The following is a 21587-nucleotide window of genomic DNA, read 5'->3' on the forward strand; positions in this document are numbered from 1 at the left end:
GCTAAGTTCACAAGTGCAGTCTCTTACACTCTTATATAGACCAGTCAGTAGAGGGAGACAAAAGATCAATGTTCTGGCAGTGCATTAGCAGCAGTCATATACTCAGATACTTCATTGAAGGACACAGTACAAATACCTAGCTAGGCAGAGAGTACTTTTAATCATTAACTGTTTCAGGTGAACCCTAGATACATGTTTCCTGTCTAGTGTAAATGAATTCTAATTATTTCTCCAGGGCTTTTGAAGGAAGATAATGATAGCCTGTATTGGACATTGTAGTCACATATTTATATAGACTCTTGTTCCCTCAAAGATATTTCAAGAAACAACTTCTTTCATTCAGGACTACTAATAGGGCAGTAGTCAGGGGCGGCTCCAGGCCCCAGCACACCAAGCACGTGCTTGGGGCGGCATGCTGCGGGGGGCGCTCTGCCGGTAACTGGGAGGGCGGCAGGCGGCTCCGGTGGACCTCCCGCAGGCGTCTCTGCGGAGGGTCCGCTGATCCCGCAGCTTCGCTGGAGCATCCGCAGGCACGCCTGCGGGAGGTCCACCAGAGCCGCGGAACCAGCGGACCCTCCGCAGGCACGTCTGCGGGAGGTCCACCGGAGCCGTGGGACTGGCGACCGGCAGAGCGCCCCCCGCGGCGTGCTGCCGTGCTTGGGGCGGCGAAATGGCTAGAGCTGCCCCTGGCAGTAGTAAGGGGGTAAAAAAACCCCCAATATCTGAGAAAAATAAGCTAGCATAGCTCCACTACTTCCATGTCAAAAGTCACATCTACTACTGTGATAAATGGTGCCGAGAGTTTTACCTGCAGAGTTTCCAGTCACTCCAAGATGAATTGTAATACCGATCTCTGGCCTGGACGTAAATCTTCTCTAGCTTGCTTGTCGTTGCCAAGTGAATGAACTGTTCATCAGTATCATAAGACTGTGAACAAAAACATAGTTCAGTCAATGGATTGGTAAGTGGTCAAGCAGAAGTTACTCAAACATCAAGTTAAAGTTATCTAGTTGATCTTGTGACAAAAATGAAAATGTGCTCATATTAGTTATCGCTGCTGTATCAGAGCAAAGAGGAAGTTTTTGCAGAAAGGAAAATATTACAAGTAGAATCAAACTGGTCTGAAATACCCTGGCATGTCCTTACATAGTGTGATTACCATTGGTGGACATGCAGCTTCTATAAAGAGCTCTTGTAAAGCTAGCATGTATCTTTATATTTTTCGTGAGGCCTTTCCTCAGTACCAAGAACCATAACTAAGGCGATGGCTCCATCTGCTGGTATACACTTTCTTCATTTTTTACTTAACAAAGTAATCTTTTAACCTGTTAGGTCTGTTCATGAAGTGGAATGAGCATCATTTAGGTTGCTTTATTTTCTCTTATAAGCTTATAAGTCAGAATGTCGGGATAAAAGCCATAGTGTAGACTCATACTCACAGCCCCCCATGGATATTATCTTGTTATTAATCTTTGCACTTAGGGTTCTGTTGTAAGTGAAGTTAATGGGAATGTGGGAACGGGCCCTTAGTTTATTGATTGACCATATACTTTAATTTTAATATTCAATTTTTATTTCTTTGAATATTTTATATAATTGGATTTTATTTAATACTTCTATATTATAGCTTTGTGTGTATTTCCTGATGAATTATTCTTAAGTGAATTCATGCCTACAAGTGTATATCTCTGTGGTCAAGGCCCAGGATTGGGAGACAGAAGATGGCAAGTCCTTTTCCTAGCTATGCCACTGATTTTTGGTGTTACCCTGTGGGCAAGTTGCCACGTAGTAGTTGTTGTGTTTAACCCGCACGGGTGCATTAGCAATGCAAACAAATCTATTTTATGCCTCCCTAAAAATTAGTATTGCTTAATAACATGCTGCTGGAAATTGGGAAGCAGTTGGCAAAGACTAAAGTATCCTCCGGCCTCTTGGGTAGTGTGAGAGCATGAATCACTGGATTTTCACTCTATTAGCAAGAGCTCTTCTGTGCAAATTTGAACTGTGTACGTGCAACCAAACTACATGCAACTCAGTGTGGCAAAACTTAGACTGCCTTTGTCCTTGATGTAGGAAAAGGTTGTGGATTTTCCCTAGCTCAGGATCCACAAAGCCTAATAATCCTAAGTCAACAGATACTTTTTTCTCATGTTAACATGACGGTCCAATGCTGGGTGTGACATTGTTTTTCGCTCCTCCCTCCACCTCAATACCAAGATCTCCCTTTCTCCAGTGCTGGATAGTAGACATGTCATTTTGGCACAATCCTGAAGTAGAGCACTCACTTTGACTGTGTCTCATAGTCAGAAAGATCCTTGACTATGAGACCTGAAGTTTGGGCAAATAGCAAAGTCATAATACAAATAATTGTCTTTCATATGTAGAGATAGGTCATATTGGGGTAGAGGACTTCTATGGTGCTCTTTGGAAAATATGTCAATAGCAGATTTATGTATTTATATTAGGTTAGCATCTAGAGACCTCAACTAGGTTAGAGCCCCAGAGACATTGCATGGATGTTTATGAGAGACCTTGCCCCAGAGATCTTACAAGTTAACAGCTGGGTGAAGCAAACAATTGGTTGGGCAAGAAGGGTAAAAGAGGAAAGCATAATAGAGATAACAGGATGGCTTAGAGAGTTATATCATAAAACATCTAGGCTACAGGCACATGACTGAGATGGGTAATTAAAGGCCATTGGGGTGTTTCAGTGGAAAAACATCACTAAATACTAATAATATCCTACATTAACAGAGTACTTTTCATTGCAGTGGATCCCAAAGCATTATCCAAACTACAAACCCTCCAATCCTACTCTGACAAAGTTCCTTACTGAAATCACTAGGTAATTTGAGTTAGGACAACAGGGTTAGATCAGATACATAGAGGAATCACTGAACCTGCTATTGAAATGTTGAGACTGATTTGTCTTCACAGTGTTTGAATCCATGTTACTTGGATGCTACTGTGTAGATGAAATGGGAATGGGTCAAGTTCTTAAAAGGCCGCATCATACACACATTAAGAGTAATGAGAACTCCTCATTAAAAATACCTTGGTTTTGCTGGGGTTTGTCTCTTCGGCATTGACCTTAAATGTCAAAGGGAAATAAGACTCCGGTGTGCTCCATGTTCTGGGGTATTTCCAAGTCACTGTGCCATTTTTGACCACATGCACACACGCGGGTGGGTCAGGTTTTACTGCAAGAGAAAATAAAGACTGCATTAGCATTCATTAGCTAGGTAGTATCAGCTCTTTGTGCTTTATTAGTACCAATTATTCAGTTAAACAGCTGTTGGAAACCGCAGTAAATTAGGGCCAAGAATGTGCTTGAGGTTTAGGGACTATATTGTACCCTCCTGTGGAAGAGGGATACATTCACAGAGCTCCCCTTATAAGACCCCTCAAGGATGAAGGGATTTAGAGGGCTGCAGAAGACAAAGGGAAGGGACCCAGCCTCAAACTCTGCTGACCTTTAGAATGCACAGGGAAGGAAAGTGTTAATTTGGCAGAGTGTCTGTTTCTCCAGAGTGCTGGACAACCTCCCTTTCTCCCATGACAGCATGACGAGCTCAGCAGCAACTTTCCCGTTGATCTGCCTATCTCGGTGTACCCAAGATCCTCCTCCCCTTTGGGGCAGTGATATGCAGGAGTAGATGTCTGTGGTTTGTGATGTTCCAAGCACCCATGCAGATATTCACTTGGAAATCTGCACTTTTCAGAGGGGAGCCTGCCACAGAGAGTGATTGCTTTCTGGCTCTGTTCTCTGCCTTCCCCAGCCTGGCCCTTCTAGTACTGTGGCACTCCCAATTCATGCAAAGGACTAGAGGGGCTCCTGTGGGTGTTTTTGGAGTGGGGGCAGGGCCTCGGGGGGGGGGGGAAGAGGTGCAGCATGGGCGGGGGAAAGAGGCTGAGTGGCGGCAGGGCCTCAGGGTGGAGCATAGGAGGGGCCACAGTCCGGGTGCTGGTGGCTCCCCGACTTGACAGGAGCTTCTGGCAGCAGCAGCACTCCAAATGCTGTGGGCATCCAAGGGGCGGTGTGCCCCATCCAGCATTTCTTGCCCCGTTTCAAACCTCTTATACCTGCCGCCTTTGCTGTGGCTCATGGGTGCCGAGACCCTCCTATTTTTTTTCAGTGGGTGCTTGAGCCACAGAGCACCAACAGTCGGCACCTGTGCCGCAACCTCTTCCTGGTTTCTGCCAGGTTTTGTTCTTTACTCCGGTAAGGGGAGGGAAGCCTACAGCCTAGAATACAGTTATCATGGGCTACAGCATTAATCCCCCTCAGGTCAGGTGAGGTCGGAGAAACACTGGTGACATAGAGGTAGTGTGGGGAAGCAGTTACTGTTAGAGCAGTTAAGTCATTAATCAGTACTATTGTCCCTCAGGATCACTGAATTCACTACAAGCTTTATACACTTAAAAATAAAAGCTGATTTCTGATCCACTCACTGATATCTCGGATGAAGAAGCTGCTGGTGCAGTTGTCATATTGAGTCTCATCAATAACTTCCAGGAACATCTCAATGGGCTGGTGTTCCTCGGCAAATGGGCAGTGGTTGGTTTTCTGACAACTGACTGTGTACGTTGTCTCTAGTTCTTGGCGTTGAGGCACAGGGCTTCCACAGATTACACTTCCAGACGCATCCTCTTGAGTTCTGAATTTAAAGCAGAGAGTGATAATGGAAACGCTGGAGAGCGCTGAAAAAAGTGCTGCTTATGGATACTTCAATGACACCATGTCACTGGACAAGATAGTGTTGCTGTGTCATAAATAGCATGTCTCGGTACATGAGACTCCCATGTCAATAGGAGTTCTGGGCATAAATTAAACACAGTCTCTTCTTTAATGCCACTATTTATTGACTAGTGTGGAGGGCCTAATATCTAACTTCACTCTTCAGCCCCTTTCCCAAACCCAGTTGAAGGCAACAGTGAAGTTGAGTATGTTTCCATAAGAAATAACACCACACAATACTACCAGAATTTGACTGTATTTTTGCATCCAGCAAATTATGCTTTGTGCTTATTTCCCCTTTTAACAAATAAAAATAACACTGGGCCAGAGCACTCCCTGCCTTGGAGAACCCCATAGGAGGGGAGTGGGAGGTAGGAAATCCCCAAGAGGTTTCTCTCCTAGTATTCCCCTCAGGGTCCTTGACAGGGAGAATGCTATGGGCATATAGTGTTTGACCTCCCAACTCCATACAGCCAGTGGATCTGGAGAGAAGGACTCTGCAAGATGACTTGCTTCTATGTCTGGTTGAAATTCCTCTCCTCGCCTGCAGTTCTACTGCCTGAATCACTCTGCAGCTACATTACAGCATTTGCAGAGAAGATCCAACAGGCATTCTTACACTTCTAAGCTATATTAATTCCTGACCAGATTTCCATGCAGTAATTTGGTGGGCCTAGAAGGGACTGTCCTATAGAGGATATCCAATGTGCTGGTCCACATCCTCAAATGATGAAAGTGGCCTTCCCCCGGTCCAGTTCATGTGATAGGTGGACAACTATTTTTGTAGTATCCCTTCCACATGCTGACAAAGAGGGGTATTCCGGACTTATTATCCTAATGAAGTGGCTGAGGAAAGTACAAGCTCTTACCCTTTTAGATTTTTGATTGTGAACTTCACATTTGGACTCTCATTTTCTGTCTTCCATGAGCATATGAAAATCCCTGAGTAATTCTTTGCCTCACATTTTAAAAATGTCATGTTGTTTGGCTCTAGATTGAAAGACGGAGAAAAAAATTATATTTTATAAAAATAATTGTTTGATCAGTAAGATAAAACAGTAACTCTACAAAATCCTGCTGGCAGGTATTGATTTTGTTCCCAGGAAAACAATGCACAATATACACGTCAGCTGAATAGTGGCTGGAAGTTTGCTGGTGTCTAAAAGTGACCCTTAGAGATTATGTTGCCATTGTTTTTCCCAGAGATCGTTCACTTCTTTTATAGGATATTTCCCATCTATTAAAAAATTGTCTTAAACCCAATATCTTCAATAAATGATTTCATTTCTCTGATTGCTCACCGTGCTATTTGCGACACATTTCAAAGATGGTTTTATCATGCTGAGGATAGGAATAATGTCTATAAATGAAGAGTTTCCACCCTTCTAACAATGTTTAGTGGTCCAAGCGGAAGACAAGAAGATGGATATCTTGCTCTGGGAGATGTATCTTTGTCCAGTGTGTTAACCATGAGCCTAGGAACCCAAACTACTGGGTTTTAATCCTGGCTCAGCAGCAGTTTTAGGCTAAGACATGTAACCTCTGCTTTATGAAGATGAATTAGTTAGGGGCAAATGCTCTCCTCAGCAAGCGGTTTGAACGACTTATCTAGGCACTGATAAGAGCTGCGAGGGCAAAGGGGAAGAACAGTCATCCCCCCACATGTTGTGAAGCTGTTCCATGGTTGCTGCTCCAGCCTAGAGGCTAGAGTAGCTTTAGCATTCCTCTACTCCCCCACTCCATATGGGAAGGATCAGAAGATTCTTGTCATGGTCCCAACTCATCCTTTGTGACAGCATATAGGAACCCCATACACAGCTGGACTCCCCAGATCCTGCTCCCTGGTTCTGCTGCACATGGGGACCTCTGCACCCATGTAGAAGAGAGCATTATTTGCCCCTTAATGCCTGAACAACACTTCGAAGATGTACCATGCTAAAGATTATAATCCACCTCATTAGTCATTTACAGTGGTTCTTTCCAATAAGTTCCTTTTTCCTTTGCAATGTTAGGGTGCATACTGTACATGAAAACAACATCATATTGCCCCATTAACTTACCTTTAAAACTTTTTAGAATCCACTTAGATATTTCCCTACTTGAGTCTTTTTTAGTAATAAGGAAAAAATAGTAGCTTAAAATCTCATGGGTATCACTTTTGTGACAGGTGTAGTTGCCAGCATCTGGAAATTCCTTGACTGAAATGACTAATGTTTTGTCAGTTCCTATTTGTTCCTTATCCTTCATCCAGTAGACTGACATAGGTTGGTCTTCAGATAAATTGCAGGTGAGCTCCACTTCTTCAGCTGGTGCCTCCTGAGTCCACTCTGACTCTATGACATAAACTATAGGGAAATAAATGTTGGGTGTTAGTCAAGTTTAAAGTGCTGGTAAAATCAAACTACATCTTAGGCCCAGCACTGCTGTCCTTGAAACTATTGGCAAAACCCCACTGGCATGAATAACAACAGTAAGGCCCAGTTGTCTTTTGGCAAGATTTCCAAGTTTTAAATGTAAATATGAAATGCATCCAAACCATCATGAGCAATCCGAGTTATTTTCACTTTAGAAGTCATTTTCATTCCCGAGTCTCAAAGAATTTGACATAGTCGCAGCCCTGCAAAGCAGGTAATGTCATTATCCCCATTTCACAGAGAGGTAAATCAAGGCAGAGAAGGCCCAGTAATTCCCTGCATATGCTTAACTTTAAGCACACAAATAGTCTAATTGGCTTTAAACATGACTACACATGTTTTTAAAGTTAAGAACATGCTTAAATGTTTTCCATAATCCAGGTTTAGAACCCAAAGGCCAAATCCTACTCACTTTATTCCTGCAAGGAGCCCCACTGATTTCAGTGGGACTCCTCTGATGACTAAGGACTACTGGATCTCAGTCTTTGCTCACAGAACGAGGAGTGAAGCACCTCTGTAGCCTTGTACTCCCATGGATTCCATGGAAAGCTCTCTGCAGTGTGAGGGATCTGTGATTGGGGAGTGGGCAGGTGGGCAAAGGGAAAGCCACCTCCTTCTAAAGCCCCACAGCCTGATGCGGCATTATTTTTTCCTGCAGAAAATCTGGTTGCCCTTTCAGCATGGTACCAATGAAGTGGCTGCTAGGGGAGAGATGGTCCCAAAGCAGAGGTACAGGGCCTCCAACAGGTAGTCACGACCCTCTGAATACTCCTCAGTCACTCTGTGGAGCCCTTTGCTCCAGACTGGGAGAAACTCCCCTTCATGAAACAATTTAGGAAAACTTCATTAAGCAATCTTTGTGGATTTTTCTTCCTTACAGCCTTCTCTTGCTAGATTTTTCCAGGTGGTGGGGAGCAGCAATTAAGGCCAAAGATATGTGTAAATGAATTGCTTAAATTCATACAGCCAATCAGGGGCAGAATGAGGAGTAGAACTCAAGAATCCACTTCATTCTTGCCAGGGTCAAGAACCTCCATCTGCCCTTTCACTGACACCAGTTCCCCAAATACAGCCATTGCCCCACGTAACCTATCCACCCTTTCTCTTCTACCACTGACACATGAGCCCCTGTTGTCATTAGTGTCCTCTGGGTTTGTGTTTTTCGCTGCAAGTGGACACAGAGTACATTTACTGGAGGTTTAGGAAGCACCACAATTGAACTTAGAAGTGCACCACACAGGCTGGAAGAAAGCACCAATTCCAGCAATGAGCCAAGAGAGCTTCTCGGCAGGTGCTTTCATTACCAAACGGATGGCTTTAAGCCAAATAACATTGCTAATAATAGGTCACTGAATCTCATCACATCGGACAGTGGAGACTGCTTATTAAAGTCATGAATGTGCAAATACATGAAGCTAGAGGCTTGCCAATCAGCCTGTGAGTATCGAGAAGCAGAGGCACCAGGAAATGCCAGAGAGGTACCCAAAGACACAAAGGTGTCATTTTTATGCTGTGGCAGAAACACTTCTAGTTTCAAGTGCCCCTAATGTTGGTTAGGGAAACCACAGCATAGTCTTATAACCTAAAGCTATCAACAGACGTGGTTGAAATATTCATTACAAATAATATTCTTTATGGGCAAGACAGTGATCCTCTTACTCATGTTGAATACCAGCTTCCACCCTGTGAAGTCCCACTGAAATCAATGGGGATACTTGTGGACTAAGGTGCTGGTCAATGTGAGTAAAGGGATTAAATATGACCACTTGAATTTGGCTCCATTTTCTGTGAGTGAATAATTTGTTCACTGATTCTGCGTTTCTTTGAATAAATTCATATTCAGAGTTATTTGCTCTGAATAGTCTGGATGAAATATTTTCAGGCCTCGTTTTTTTTGTGAAATGTTCACTTTGACAATTTGCTCTTCATTACTTGTTTGTGGGTTGTCACCTAAGTCACAAGATGCAGTTTCTGCTTCCTGATTGCATGACTGAAACTCTTGAAACGGGAGAACAGTGAATAGGGAATAAGGCAGTTTCTGGTGTGAATTCGCAGATGAATAATCATGTTGCTAAACTTCATGAAACTTTTCGGACTCCTGAATCTTTTCATGAACACCCAGCAATTATCCAAATACTCATGAAAAATTCAGAATATGAACCCATGAATTGTAGTGAACGCAACTCTGCTTTTATTCACAAACATATTTGTTAGTACATTTGTTTTTAACTATTCAACCAGTGATAGTTTTCAGTAAATGAAGACTGTTTACCATTCTCCCTCAGTTTCCACTTCGCTTCCAGAGGGATTGCAAGGGAAAATAACGAAAGTAGGACCAAGAGTAGATGAGACATCTGTGGAGGGTAGGGGAAAGAACAATTAATAAGCCTGCTTGGAAAAAGGCTAGTAATTGGTATTATTGATTGAGAGTTATTAGTATGCTCAGCATTAGACAGTATGAGGAAGACACAGTACATGCCCCAAGGAGTTTACAGTCAAGAGACCCCATTCTGAGCACACTCAGTCATGTCAGGAGTCCTTCCTCATGAGAGGAGTCCCACTGGCAGAAATGTGGCTCCTAGCAGGAATAAAGTGTGTAGGATTTGGCCTTTGGGATTTAAACCCAGATCATGGAAAGCATTTAAGCACACTCTTAACTTTAAGCACGTGAGTAATTCCATTTAAAGCCAATGAGACTACTTATGTGCTTAAAATTAAGCATATGCTTAAGAGTTTTGCTGGATCAGTATTATATTTGGCATTTCCTCAGGCAAAAATCCTACCAAAGTGAATGACACATAATTGTTAATAACTATATTTGCAAAAGTGGCCTGAGCATGTGTGTCCATTGAGACACCTTGAATACATAGATTCACACTGTATACATTCCTCTGTACTGTAATTTTAATAGACAGGGTGAAACTAATACACTATTGTAGTCCTGAGCTCTGGACTTTTATGTTTGCACCTGCAGCATCCATGCAGGGGCATTACAATGCAGCACTATGGTGTGTACTGCTATTCACACTCCCTCTAGTTTGAGCTAGATGGCAGTGTAGACAAGCCCTAGGTTCTTATATTGGTACCCATCACTTTTAAGACTGGTTGAAATTTTTCCATCAGAACTGTTGTTTTGAGTAATCAAGTATTGAACTAAACTACATTTTTCATTAGAAGTGTCTAGTTTTTGTGGAAAATTTTGAATTTTTGTCAAACAAAAACCCAAACTGCAAAGTTTTCCCTGTTTTCAGAAGAGAAGAGTTTGGGTTTGGGTGTTTTTGATGAAAAGTCAAAAATTTCCATGGAAAACCATTGCTGTTTTTTTGTTTTCTTTTTTTTTTTCATTTTCATCTACATTTTCAGCAGAAAGAAAACCCATTTTCTGATCAGTTCTAATCACAGTCTGAACACCTCCCTTGTGATTAGGGGTGTATGAACAACATGTATATCTTATGGGCCAGTTGGTGTAAATTGGCATATCTTCATTCACTTCATTTATATCAGTTAAGGATCTGGCCATGTCATCTGTATGTTTGTGTAATTCATACACAAAAACATAAATGTTGATAATATATAATACATATTTCAATTCTATTAACTGTAAATATTTAAATCTATACAGTGTATACATACCTCAATATGTATAAGTATATTAAACCGCCCTGTCTTCAGAAAAATGTAATAACAACTGGCTCTATTTAAACATACTTTCTAGGGTATTTTACTTTAGCAAGAATGTAAACTGAAAGTTTTTCAGCTTTTATCTTTTTTTTTTTGCATTGGTGTATTTTATATAACTAGCATCCTTTGACTTCATCTCTTACTGGCTCTCTGATGCCCCAGTATAGAGATACTCCACCATAGAGCAATAAGAAGGATTTCTTACCTTTTCCAGTGGAGCTTGTTCGGTGATGCTGCTGGAAGTGGTCGTTCTGTGGATCTGACAACAGCTAGGCGCTGGTTGCCTTTATATTTGTAAACTCTGAAAGTAAAGAGATACATTGTTTCACCGCAATACCACAGAATTGCAACACGTGGAGTAAGTTCCTTTTTTACACAGTGATAGCCGTAAAACAAGAAAAAAAGAAAAAGTTTGGGAGTCCCAGGTAATCTTTGAAGAGGAAATAGGATTATTTCAATGACCTTTTATTCCATGCCAGAGGCATTTCCTTTCCTGCTGTCATTCTCTGTCTGTCTTTCATATACAATCTGTTTTATGTGATGGGGAAAATGCACAGTAAATAAACTTCCAATGTTGTTTGACCTGGAATTTTTTATATTATGAAAGAGAGAGAAAGTTAATGCACTTAGTCTTTTATTAGCTGTTAATATTAAAGGGATGATAACAATGTGAAATAAAAGCTCTATTACCAAAACAAATTCAAAACCTGAATGATTGTAATATTTAAAAACATGAGAACCAATATATACATCATTTAAGGAAAGAAACTTTTTGTTTTCCAGTTAACTTAAAAATCTAGAAATGAATAAGTGATGCATCTATATACTGTATACTCACATGGAGTTGTTAATAATATGATTATTATTTATTAATTATTATACCTAGAGGCCCCAAGCAGGGACTGAAACCATATTGTGGACATACATATAATAAAAAAAAAGATACCTGGTGCTGCAAATTGTTGCAAATGATGGTCTTGATCCTGCAATTGACAGCACATGAGCACACGTCAGTGGGGCTCCATTCAGGGGCAGCAATGCACCCATGTGCAATTGGTTGCTGGTTTGATGCCCAAAAAAACATGATAAAACAACAGGTGAATACAGCAAATAGGCAGGAACAGCACAAAGTCGCTGGGGGACAGCGATGATTAACATAAAGACCAGCAGTTACAGCACATCAACTGTGTTTGAACTGTCAATTCATCATCACATGCTTTATAAGCATCGTGGCAGGGCTGAGTTGAAGGACAGATTTGAAGGAGGATAATGTCTTGGCTTTGTGGATTAATTTTTAACAATGCTTGTCAAGTGGCAAAGTAGCTCTATCTATTTAACCTATATCTTGAGCAAAGTCAACTCTGGACTTCACTTCACCAGTGACACCAGCCTCCATCATCCATTTCTCCACTTCTCCAACAAGCACTTTAGCATGTTCTCCCCGACCTTCCTTGACAAGTAAAAAAAGCTCTCAGTCAAAATCTGTAAATGCATCATTTTGTACTCATTCCAGTCTCGCCTCAACAGCCTTTTCTGCTGTAATACATACAGCAATCTGATAATGTCTGGGCAGGGGATCACTGCCACTGACCCGCTAAAGATTTGCACATCATATATTTATTTTTTACCTAACATTTTGGAGGGCAGAGACGATCAAATATTATACATATAGCACCTAATACAATGCAGCCTAGCCTGGTTCTGGATTTTGGGCACGAGCCTAATAATAATAATAATAATTAGTATTAACAGTAAATATGTACATGTTTATAGAATGTACAATGTGTGCATAAATGTGTATAATACACTCATGCTCTAGGTTAATTCCAAACACAGAACAAATAGTAAAATATAGTGACCAAGGTGTGTCAAGAATCCTGGATCGCAGTCATGAAGCACAGATACATCTGTGTGGAACTTCCATGCCTAGATAGTCTTCTGTGATCCATCAGAGTGGAATTTTTAAATATCAAACCATAGTTATTGTGAAAATATCTCTTGATGTCAGTCTGTTTTTCCATTATGATCTCATATATTCTTAAGGGGAATTTAGAGGAGAGCATTTGGTCCCACCATTTTATTCACTTCCTCTATGACACTGAAAGAGAGAGAGAGAGAGAGGGAGGTGGAAGCTGTAAGTTAGTCTATTTTGCTTTCCAGTAAAGCCCGATAAAATATGATCATTCCACAATTAGGAATATTCCAGACATACCTCTTTCTATTAAAAATAACCAGCTGATTGGAAAATTATTTCCTTTACAAGGGAGGACTTTTGCTTTGTCTAATCCTTAATGGGGTGAAGCAGGCATTTTACTAAGACTCAAAAGGGAAAAAAAATTACGTAACATTAATAAGATGATTAAATACCACACCAAAAAGAGAGCCATGTGAAGGGGAACAGGGGTTTATGTTTCAGAGTAGCCATGTTAGCCTGGATCTGTAAAAAGCAGCAAAGAGTCCTGTGGCACCTTATAGACTAACAGACATATCGGAGCATAAGCTTTCGTGGGTGAATACCCACTTCGTCAGGGGTTTATGTTGTCATCAGACAGGTGCTGTGTGGTTACTTTCTGATAAGTTTCCCTCAGTGACACAAGTAGATTGCTTTAAAATTCTTCTTTTACACGTGATTTCCCTTTTCACCAATGTCTGACTGTTCAGCAGATCACATTGTCTGATTCTTCAAAGATATCACAATTGTTAGATGCATAAAGAAATAATAGATTAAAAAAACAGCAAAACAATGCTCCAAATTTATCTGTTCAATCTATTAGCCATCTCCTAACATGGCAACAATAATTGACAACTGGGGTATAGCTCATAAAGCAGAGAGGATATCCGTCCTTTAGAAAACATGTACATCAGTCCTGTATAGGATATCAGGGGCATCAGTATTACATAATAAGAGGATCATCTGCACACAGTATGTGCTCACAAACACATACATAAAGCTGGCTAAAATGTTCCATACAGAAAATTACTCACTGAAAAATATGGCTTCATCAAAACAGAAACTTTTCACAGGAAAATCTCAATTCCGATGAATTTCAGTTTTCCAGCAAGAAACGTCAAAACAAAAATGTATGTTTTGAATCAGCATTTTGAAATGAAATGACAGTTTTCTTTTTGTTTCGCCATAAAATGTCATTTCATTCCAGATTTTTGGTTTAAAAAGAACTAAGCAAAGCAACAGTTAATGTTGTAATGTCAGTTTGAAAGAACAATTTTCGTTTCATTCTGATCAAAAAGTCACAATTATTTGGTTTCAACTTCTCTGATTAAAAACTTTTTGGAATTTTCGTTCCACTATATTTTTGAATATTTGGACTTACAAATCCAATTCAGAACAGAAAGGTGTAGTGAAACTTTCCTCAGGATGAAAATTCTGTTTTCTGAACAGCTCTGTGCACACCAGACATGCCAAATCTGTGGAAAAAAATGCAGAAATTGGGCTTGTTTTTGGCTTAATTGGCTTGTGAGTTGCTTGTTGGCTAGTTTTTGGTTTGTTGCTTGTAGCTTGTTGCTTGTTGTAGCTTGTTGCTTCTTTTTTTTTTGGATCGGCTCCCAGCAAGCAGGGGCAAGAGGGGGGGCAATCAGGGGCTAGGGAGGGGGAGAGCGTCAGGGGTGCACAGTGGGCCCACCGCAGTCCCAGACTGCACGCCGGGGGGGATCTAGTCACATAGAGTGTTGGGGTTCTTAGGGATTGGCATGTTTTGGCCTTGTTTTGAAATGGACCCAGCTTGATTTTGGGCTTATTGTGAAAGTCAGGGTGCTTATTTACTGTGTGAAAGTTGGCAACTGTGGTGCACACCTGTGCCACATGGGCACACACAGGTATGGCATACAAACATGTACCTTGCCACTTCAGTCTCTTCCTGCTACATTCACATGCTGAGAGGCTTGTGTAAACAGTAGAATCACTAGGGTTCCTCTTCTGGAATTTCCTTCGATACCTGGTTTAGAGGTGCACTGCCAGCAACTCAGGGATTAATGCCAAAGATAAGATGATATCAATACAACATTTTTTTCTCAATACAACAATGAGGAAAAAGGAACTCTTGTCCGTTTTATATAATTTATTGAACACTAATTTCTCCCTTCCACCCAGGGGCGGCTCTAGAAATCGGGCTGCCCCAAGCAGCGCGGAGCGCTGCGCCGCCCTTCCCCGGTCCCGCGGCGGGTCCCCTCTTCCCGCGGCTCCGGTTGAGCTCCTGCCGGCAGGCCTGCGGCAGGTCCACCGGAGCCCGGGACGCGCGGACCTGCCGCAGTCATGCCTGCGGGCGCTCACCCGGCGCCGCGGGAAGACGGGACCCGCCGCAGTCATGCCTGCGGCAGGTCCGCTCGTCCCGGGCTCCGGTGGACCTGCCGCAGGCATGCCGGCGGGAGCTCCACCGGAGCCAAATGCCGCCCCCCCGGGAAACGGCCGCCCCAAGCGCCTGCTTGGCGCGCTGGTGTCTAGAGCCGCCCCTGCTTCCACCAGGAAATAGTGCTTACTTTAATGTATCATTGAACTTCAGTGCAATATGTCATTATTTAACCAAGGTCAAACCTTCAAACAAACATCTAATTACAGTAAAGAATAAAATAGTATGATTAGCCTACATATAGATTGGCCTTTTCCTGCCAAAAGATCCCAAAGTGCTTTATAAAGACAAAATTAAAAGCTGAGGTATACAAACAGAAAGGCTGATTAGTATTATGGTAGCATAGAGGGCCCAACCAAGGTCAAGACCTCACTGTACTAAATGATGTGTCCATATATAGTAAGAAATAATCCCCATCCCAAATAAATTACATGTAAACAGACAATAATGGGAAAGAGGAAGTATTGTTAGCCAGATTTTATGGATAGGAACTGAGGAAAAGGGAGTACAATTTTCAAAGTCTCTTAAGAGACTTAGGAGCCAAGTCTCATTTTCAAAAGTGACCTAGGCACTTGGGAACCTAAATCTCATTGAAAGTAAATGGGACTGAGGCTCCTAAGTCAATTAAACACTTCTGGAAATTTTTCCTTAAGTGACTTGTCCAAGGCCCCACAAGCAATATGTGGTGGAGATGGGAATTGGACCCAGATCTGCTGGGACCAAGTGAAGAGTTTTAGTGACAACACCAGTCTTCTTGTGTTGGAAGGAAGCATGAAAATGCTTCATCTATAGTATGCTTTTTTTCATCTGAACAGGGGTTAGTAACTTACTGGACAAGGAGCGCATTTTTTCCTACAATATCTTTCTGTGATTTTCATTCTCGTTCAAGGCTGCCTGGGACGGGGAGCAAGTGGAGCAATTTGCCCCAGGCCCCCACCAGAGTTTTTCGGAGCCCCTGGAGCAGGGTCCTTCATTTGCTCCAGGGGCCCCGGAAAACTCTCGCGGGGCCCGGGCCCCTGGAGCTTCTTCTGCTCTGGGACCCGCTACCGAAGTGCACTGAAGACCTGCAGTGGGCGGGTCCTTCCACCCTGGGACCCACCGCTGAAGTGCCGGGTCTCCGGCAGCAATCCTCTGGGCGACCCTGTTCTCATTTGATAAATATGATATGTTGCGCTATTCACCTTGATTCTCAGTTCTAAGACCTTTATGTGGCTTGCTTACTGTAAGAATTTCATCCACCAGTGGGCTGCAGTAATTTCCAGGGTGTAACATGACAACCATTTAAAATGAACAGTTAAAATGGTTTAAACCAGGATATGAAGAAAAACAACAAAAAAGAAAAAAAACCTTATCAAACTGAAAGTACCGGGGAAAAACCCAGAACTAACCCTTTTAATTGAAGGGTCAAGTAGTAATTTCTTGTTTCTCAGAAAGCTTTTTAGGATAAGTCCACCTGACCCCTGATTTCTGTTCACTTCCTGAGAGCAGTGTATACAAATTCTTTTAAAAGTGGATGCCAGTAGAACAGGAGTATGCAGGAACAAATAGTTTGGTGAACAACTTAAACAGCTGGCCCTATATCCAGGGAACCAAGTGCAATACTTGTTGTATAAACAGTTCTCTGTGAATAATAGGAATTCAAGCTCATTTAAGAGCTGATGTATGTAATAGCAGCCCCTGGAATCAGTGGGTTTTAGCCACTGATATGTAATGGAATCACATAACCTTTTATAACCCTGAATTATGCCATGTGATAGAGGACTGGGAGAAATGGGTATGGATATTCCAGATCTTCCTGGGAGCGAGTGAAGTAGAAGACAAAAGATAGTGCAGTCCTCCACACTGCTGCATGTGGAATCTATAAGATGAGAGGACAAAAGGAAGGGCAAACTACTAGATACAGTCATTCAAAAAGGTTAAGAATATTTTGATTCATGCAAGAATGTCATTTGAAAAAGGCACATCTTTACAAGAAACCAGCTGCCACAAGAGACCATTGACCTTGATGTAACAGAGCCATTCAATATGGATGTTATTTTAATTTAGAGAGTTCATAGATGGACTAATTAGAAACATATGGGGTGATTTGTATGGACTGGGGATTCCTCCAATGCTGTTTCATTGGTGTGCAGTGATTCTTCACCCAGTTGAGAAGCCACATTGACAGGATGTAAAGAAAGACAAGCTCAGCTCATCTTGGGCAGAAAGAAGGTAACTGTTATGATGGGAATAGTGGGGTAATGCAGAATAGCTTTGAATGTAATAAAACAGATTGGCTGTGACAATTTGCTGAGGTTTCTGTTAGAATAAAAAGTTCTTGAGAAATTTAAAACGGTCATCACACTCACTTTATGACACTGTATTAGTCATTTTAAGCTCATAATACCAAACTTTCTAAAACTTCAAGTGTCTTTCTAAGATTTCTGTACATGTTTGGGTAGATATCACTGCAATAGCAATTTGGTGATAAATAATAGATTAGATCTGGCTTTGTGACTAATAATAGTTTGTTTCACTGTCAATATTTAACAGTTAGCAAAACTTAACATTCAATCTGTCCTCTGATCATGGACAAAAGAGAACCTTAACTCACAGTAGGCGAGAACTAAGCAGGTTAAGCCAACTACTTCAACCTCCATGGTTTCTTTCGTCAGGTTCCCCAGAGTAAATCCTGATTTATTCCACATGTTGGATCTTATTTGTCACCATGAATGGAGTACCCAAGGCCACAAATGGTTTATATGAGCGGACTCAAATTCTCTTATTTCTTAGTGACAGAGTTGTCTACAGATTCAAGGAAAACCTCACTTTGAGAAGCAGAGGTGGATCCTTGGACTTGTAAGAGGAGTTTCTTCTTCAAGTGTGGTCCACAAGCAAGTGTGTGTTACTGCCTGATATTTACAAGAAAGGCCATAGAACTGGTGATGGGAAAATGTAAAAAGTTTCAAAGAAACACGCAGAAATCCATTGCATTCCCAGATGTCTTGGATCTGTAAAATTCAGCTGGTAATCTCACAAGATTTCTTGTTTTGCCTGTTTCTGCTTTTGGAAATATCAACCCACTCCAGGAAAGCACAAAAACTGGTGCTTCATTTTAAGTAGGTCCCATTGAAATCACTGGAAATATTTGCATGCTAAAAATTAAGCACGTGCTTGATTGCTTTCTTGGATTGGAGTCATTATGAGAGCACAAAAGGGAAGGGTGGTTTTGTAGTTAAGGTATTGGACTGGGTTCTGTTCTTCGCTCAGCCACAGACTTCCTTAGACATGTTGCTGAGGTCCAAGTTATAATGTCCACATTAGGCCTGTATGCAGCAGAGCATTCACTTATGAAAATGGTGCTTAAATAGTGTTTTTTTTAAAGTTAGATTTTTTTAGATGATGCGAATACAGAAGGGGGAAAAATTGACTCATTCTTAGCTGTATGCATTTCACACCACAGTGTAGTTTTTTCTTTTTTTCTGTTTATGTGGTTGTTGCATTTTTTTCTGAAGCTACAATCTTTTAGAACCCCCTTTTTCAGTCAAGTAGCTTTTTACGCACTAGCTACTTTATCACAAGCAAGATAGTCTGCAGGTAATGTACAGCTGCAGGAGCTCAAATAGACACTGCACTTCATTTGCTCCAACATTGTCTCTTATGTATGGACAGGAAATAGAGAGGTCGGAGAGGATAAAATACATAGAGTCATAAAAATGTAGGGCATGAAGGGACCTTGAGAAGTCATTTTAGTCCAGTCCTCTGAGCTGAGGCAGGATTAAATAAACCTAGACCATTCCTGGCAGGTGTTTGTCCAACCTGTCCTTAAAAACCTCCAATGATGGGGATTCCACAACTTCCCTTGGAAGCCTGTTCCAGAGCTTAATTATCCTTATAGTTAGAAAGATTTTCCTAGTATCTAACCTAAATCTCTCTTGCTTCAGATTAAGCCTGTTACTGCTTGTCCTCTACCGGCAGTGGACATGGAGCACAATTCATCACAGTCTTCTTTGTAACAGCCCTTAACATATTAGAAGTCTGTTATCAGTTCCCTCAGCAGAAGCGGCGCCAGGGTTTTTGCCGCCCTAGGTGGCAGTGCTCCTCCTCTGAGCATTCGGCGGTGGGGGGGGGGCGCCTTCCGCTCCGCATCTTCGGGGCACTTCGGGGCGGTGGGTCCTGGAGCGAGTGAAGGGCCTGCTGCCGAATTTCCGCCGAAGACTTGGAGTGGAAGGACCCCCCCATCGCCGAAGTTCCGCTGAGGGCGGCAAAATGCCGCCCTGCAAATCCTGCCACCCTAGGCGACTGCCTAGGGTCGCCTAGTGGACGCACTGGCCCTGCTCCTCAGTCACCTTTTCTCAAGACTAAACATGCCCAGTTTTTTAAAGCTGTCCTCATGGGTCAGGTTTTCTAAACCGTCTATCATTTTTGTTGCACCCCTCTCCAATTTTTTAAAGTGTGGTGCTCAGAATTGCAGCTGAGGCCTCACCAGAGCCAAATAGAGTGGGACAATTACAATTACCTCCCATGTTTTACATATGACATGCCTGTTAATACACCCCAGAAAATTAGCCATTTTCACAACTGCATCGCATTGTTGACTCTCATTCAATTTGTGATCCAGGATAACCCCCAGATCCTGCCTGTTTTTTCCCTATTTTGTAGTTGTGCATTTGATTTTTTTCTTCCTAAGTATAGTACTTTGCACTTGTCTTTACTGAAAATCATCTTGTTGATTTCAGACCAACTCTCCAGTTAGTCAATGTTGTTTTGAATTCTAATCCTGTCCTCCACAGTGCTTGCATCCCCTCCCAGTTTGGCGTCATCCATAAATACTATAAGCATACTGTCTACTCCATTATCTGAATCATTCACAAAAATAACCAGACCAAAGACAGAACCTCCCAGTTTTGACAACAAACCATTGTTAACTAGTCTTTGAGTACAGTAGTTTTGCACCCAGCGTATAATAATTTCATCTCGATGGAAGCCAATTTCATCATACCACCTTATGACCAAGCAATAAGGGCACTATCCTGAAAACACAATGAATCATGGTGCTTATGGACTTCAGGTAGTCCCATTGGTAAGGCATGGCTGTCAATGCAAAGTACAGTGATTATTTCTGGTGGGTTGTTAGAAAGCAGGTGTGCAAAATTGAGTCTGAGGAAGGCACAAATGCACATCCGTTCTGTGTCTTATTGGTATTTTGAAACTAAATAAGAAATAAGAAAATCAGAGATAGAAGAGAATGTGGGGAGGGAAATGCAATATTATCATTATTATTATTGATATTACAGTAGTGTCTAGAAGTTCTAACCAAGATCAGAACTTCAGTGTGCTAGGGGCTGTACAAATCTGTAGTAAGTGTGACAGATTTAGCAAATTCTTGCAGTTATCTTTGTGAGAACTTATTGTATTAAGAATCACTGTGGGACAAGGACTGTATGTAATTCCCTGGGGGATGGTGACCACAGGTCCACCAGAAGTTAAGAACAGTGATTAGAGAAATTCACTTAGGCTCTAACACCTTAGAGATGCAACACCACCTGGAGAGCCTAGCATATACTGGTTCCAACTGGATTCCCTGGAGACCAACAGACAAAGAAAGGACTTTTGGATAAATAGCCGGAGTTTAAACTGACTCAAAGTCTTCTTTCTAATCCAGCAAAAAGACAGGACCTTCTGTACAAGGAGGCCCCAATCCTTCCTGGGGAGTGTTGGAAGGACTTTGGCCTACTGAGGCCCCATAACGCTGATGAGTGATCTCTGGTAAGCTTTTAGCATTCATGTATGTTCTTTTATTATGTTTAATGTGCTTTCTCTGGAATGCTTTCAATTTAATAAGAAATGTGCTTGCTTAGAAAGAGCTTTGTGGTAATTTATAACTGCTGGTTATTACATTTTCATAGCCTTTGACGAGAAAACAAAGTGTAGTCTGGTTTAAGCAGTCCAGTTTGCCAGGGATATCACAGTATTAGGCAGGGAACTATGCAGCCTGGGAAAACACCCAGTCAGGAGGGAAAGAGACATGGATCTCCACCCAAAAGAGGTGATGGATGAGCCTAAAGTGGGTGTCCTTGAGGAAGAAAGAGGAGGAATAGAGGTGCAGTTTCCCTGAACTGTGACAACAGTTCCTGCCATGAAAATATTACCAATCTATCTAGGCATTGTATTGCATCATTTACAAGCAATCAGAAAATTCCAATAGCATTAAAAATGCTAAAGGCATTTTCTACTGTGTAACAAAAATGTTAACACCCCTTGGTACATGACAATGAAAGAGGTGATGCAAAGTCTATTTTGCAAGCCAAGATGTTTTACATACAAACCATTGGCACATACCAGAGATTATAATTTCTGTAATGATATGACTTTATCATGTGCAATTGCTTTGAATGCTTGCTTTATTAA

The 21587-nt window shown here is 41.7% G+C and overlaps 1 protein-coding gene across 1 annotated transcript; it reads right to left on the reverse strand.

Moving 5' to 3' along the window:
• Positions 1–804: 804 nt before the first annotated feature.
• IL12B (interleukin 12B) lies at positions 805–9506 on the reverse strand. The gene is made up of 6 exons (XM_039485888.1): positions 9425–9506; positions 6799–7083; positions 5608–5728; positions 4453–4658; positions 3055–3200; positions 805–927 (listed from the first exon to the last, which is right to left on the reverse strand). The coding sequence occupies exons 1-6, from the start codon at positions 9504–9506 to the stop codon at positions 805–807; spliced, it is 963 nt and encodes a 320-aa protein (XP_039341822.1).
• Between the last annotated feature and the right edge of the window lie 12081 nt (positions 9507–21587).

The sequence above is a fragment of the Mauremys reevesii genome, linkage group 8 (genome assembly GCF_016161935.1).
Source record: "Mauremys reevesii isolate NIE-2019 linkage group 8, ASM1616193v1, whole genome shotgun sequence".
NCBI lineage: Eukaryota > Metazoa > Chordata > Testudines > Geoemydidae > Mauremys > Mauremys reevesii.

Coding starts and splice junctions, on each gene's coding strand:
- IL12B (XM_039485888.1), bottom strand. CDS start 9,506: ATGTCTCATCTACTCTTGGTCCTACTTTCGTTATTTTCCCTTGCAATC. Junction 7,084..9,424: donor GTGGAAACTGAGGGAGAATG/GTAAACAGTCTT, acceptor ATTTCCCTATAG/TTTATGTCATAGAGTCAGAG. Junction 5,729..6,798: donor GATTCTAAAAAGTTTTAAAG/GTAAGTTAATGG, acceptor CTTTCAATCTAG/AGCCAAACAACATGACATTT.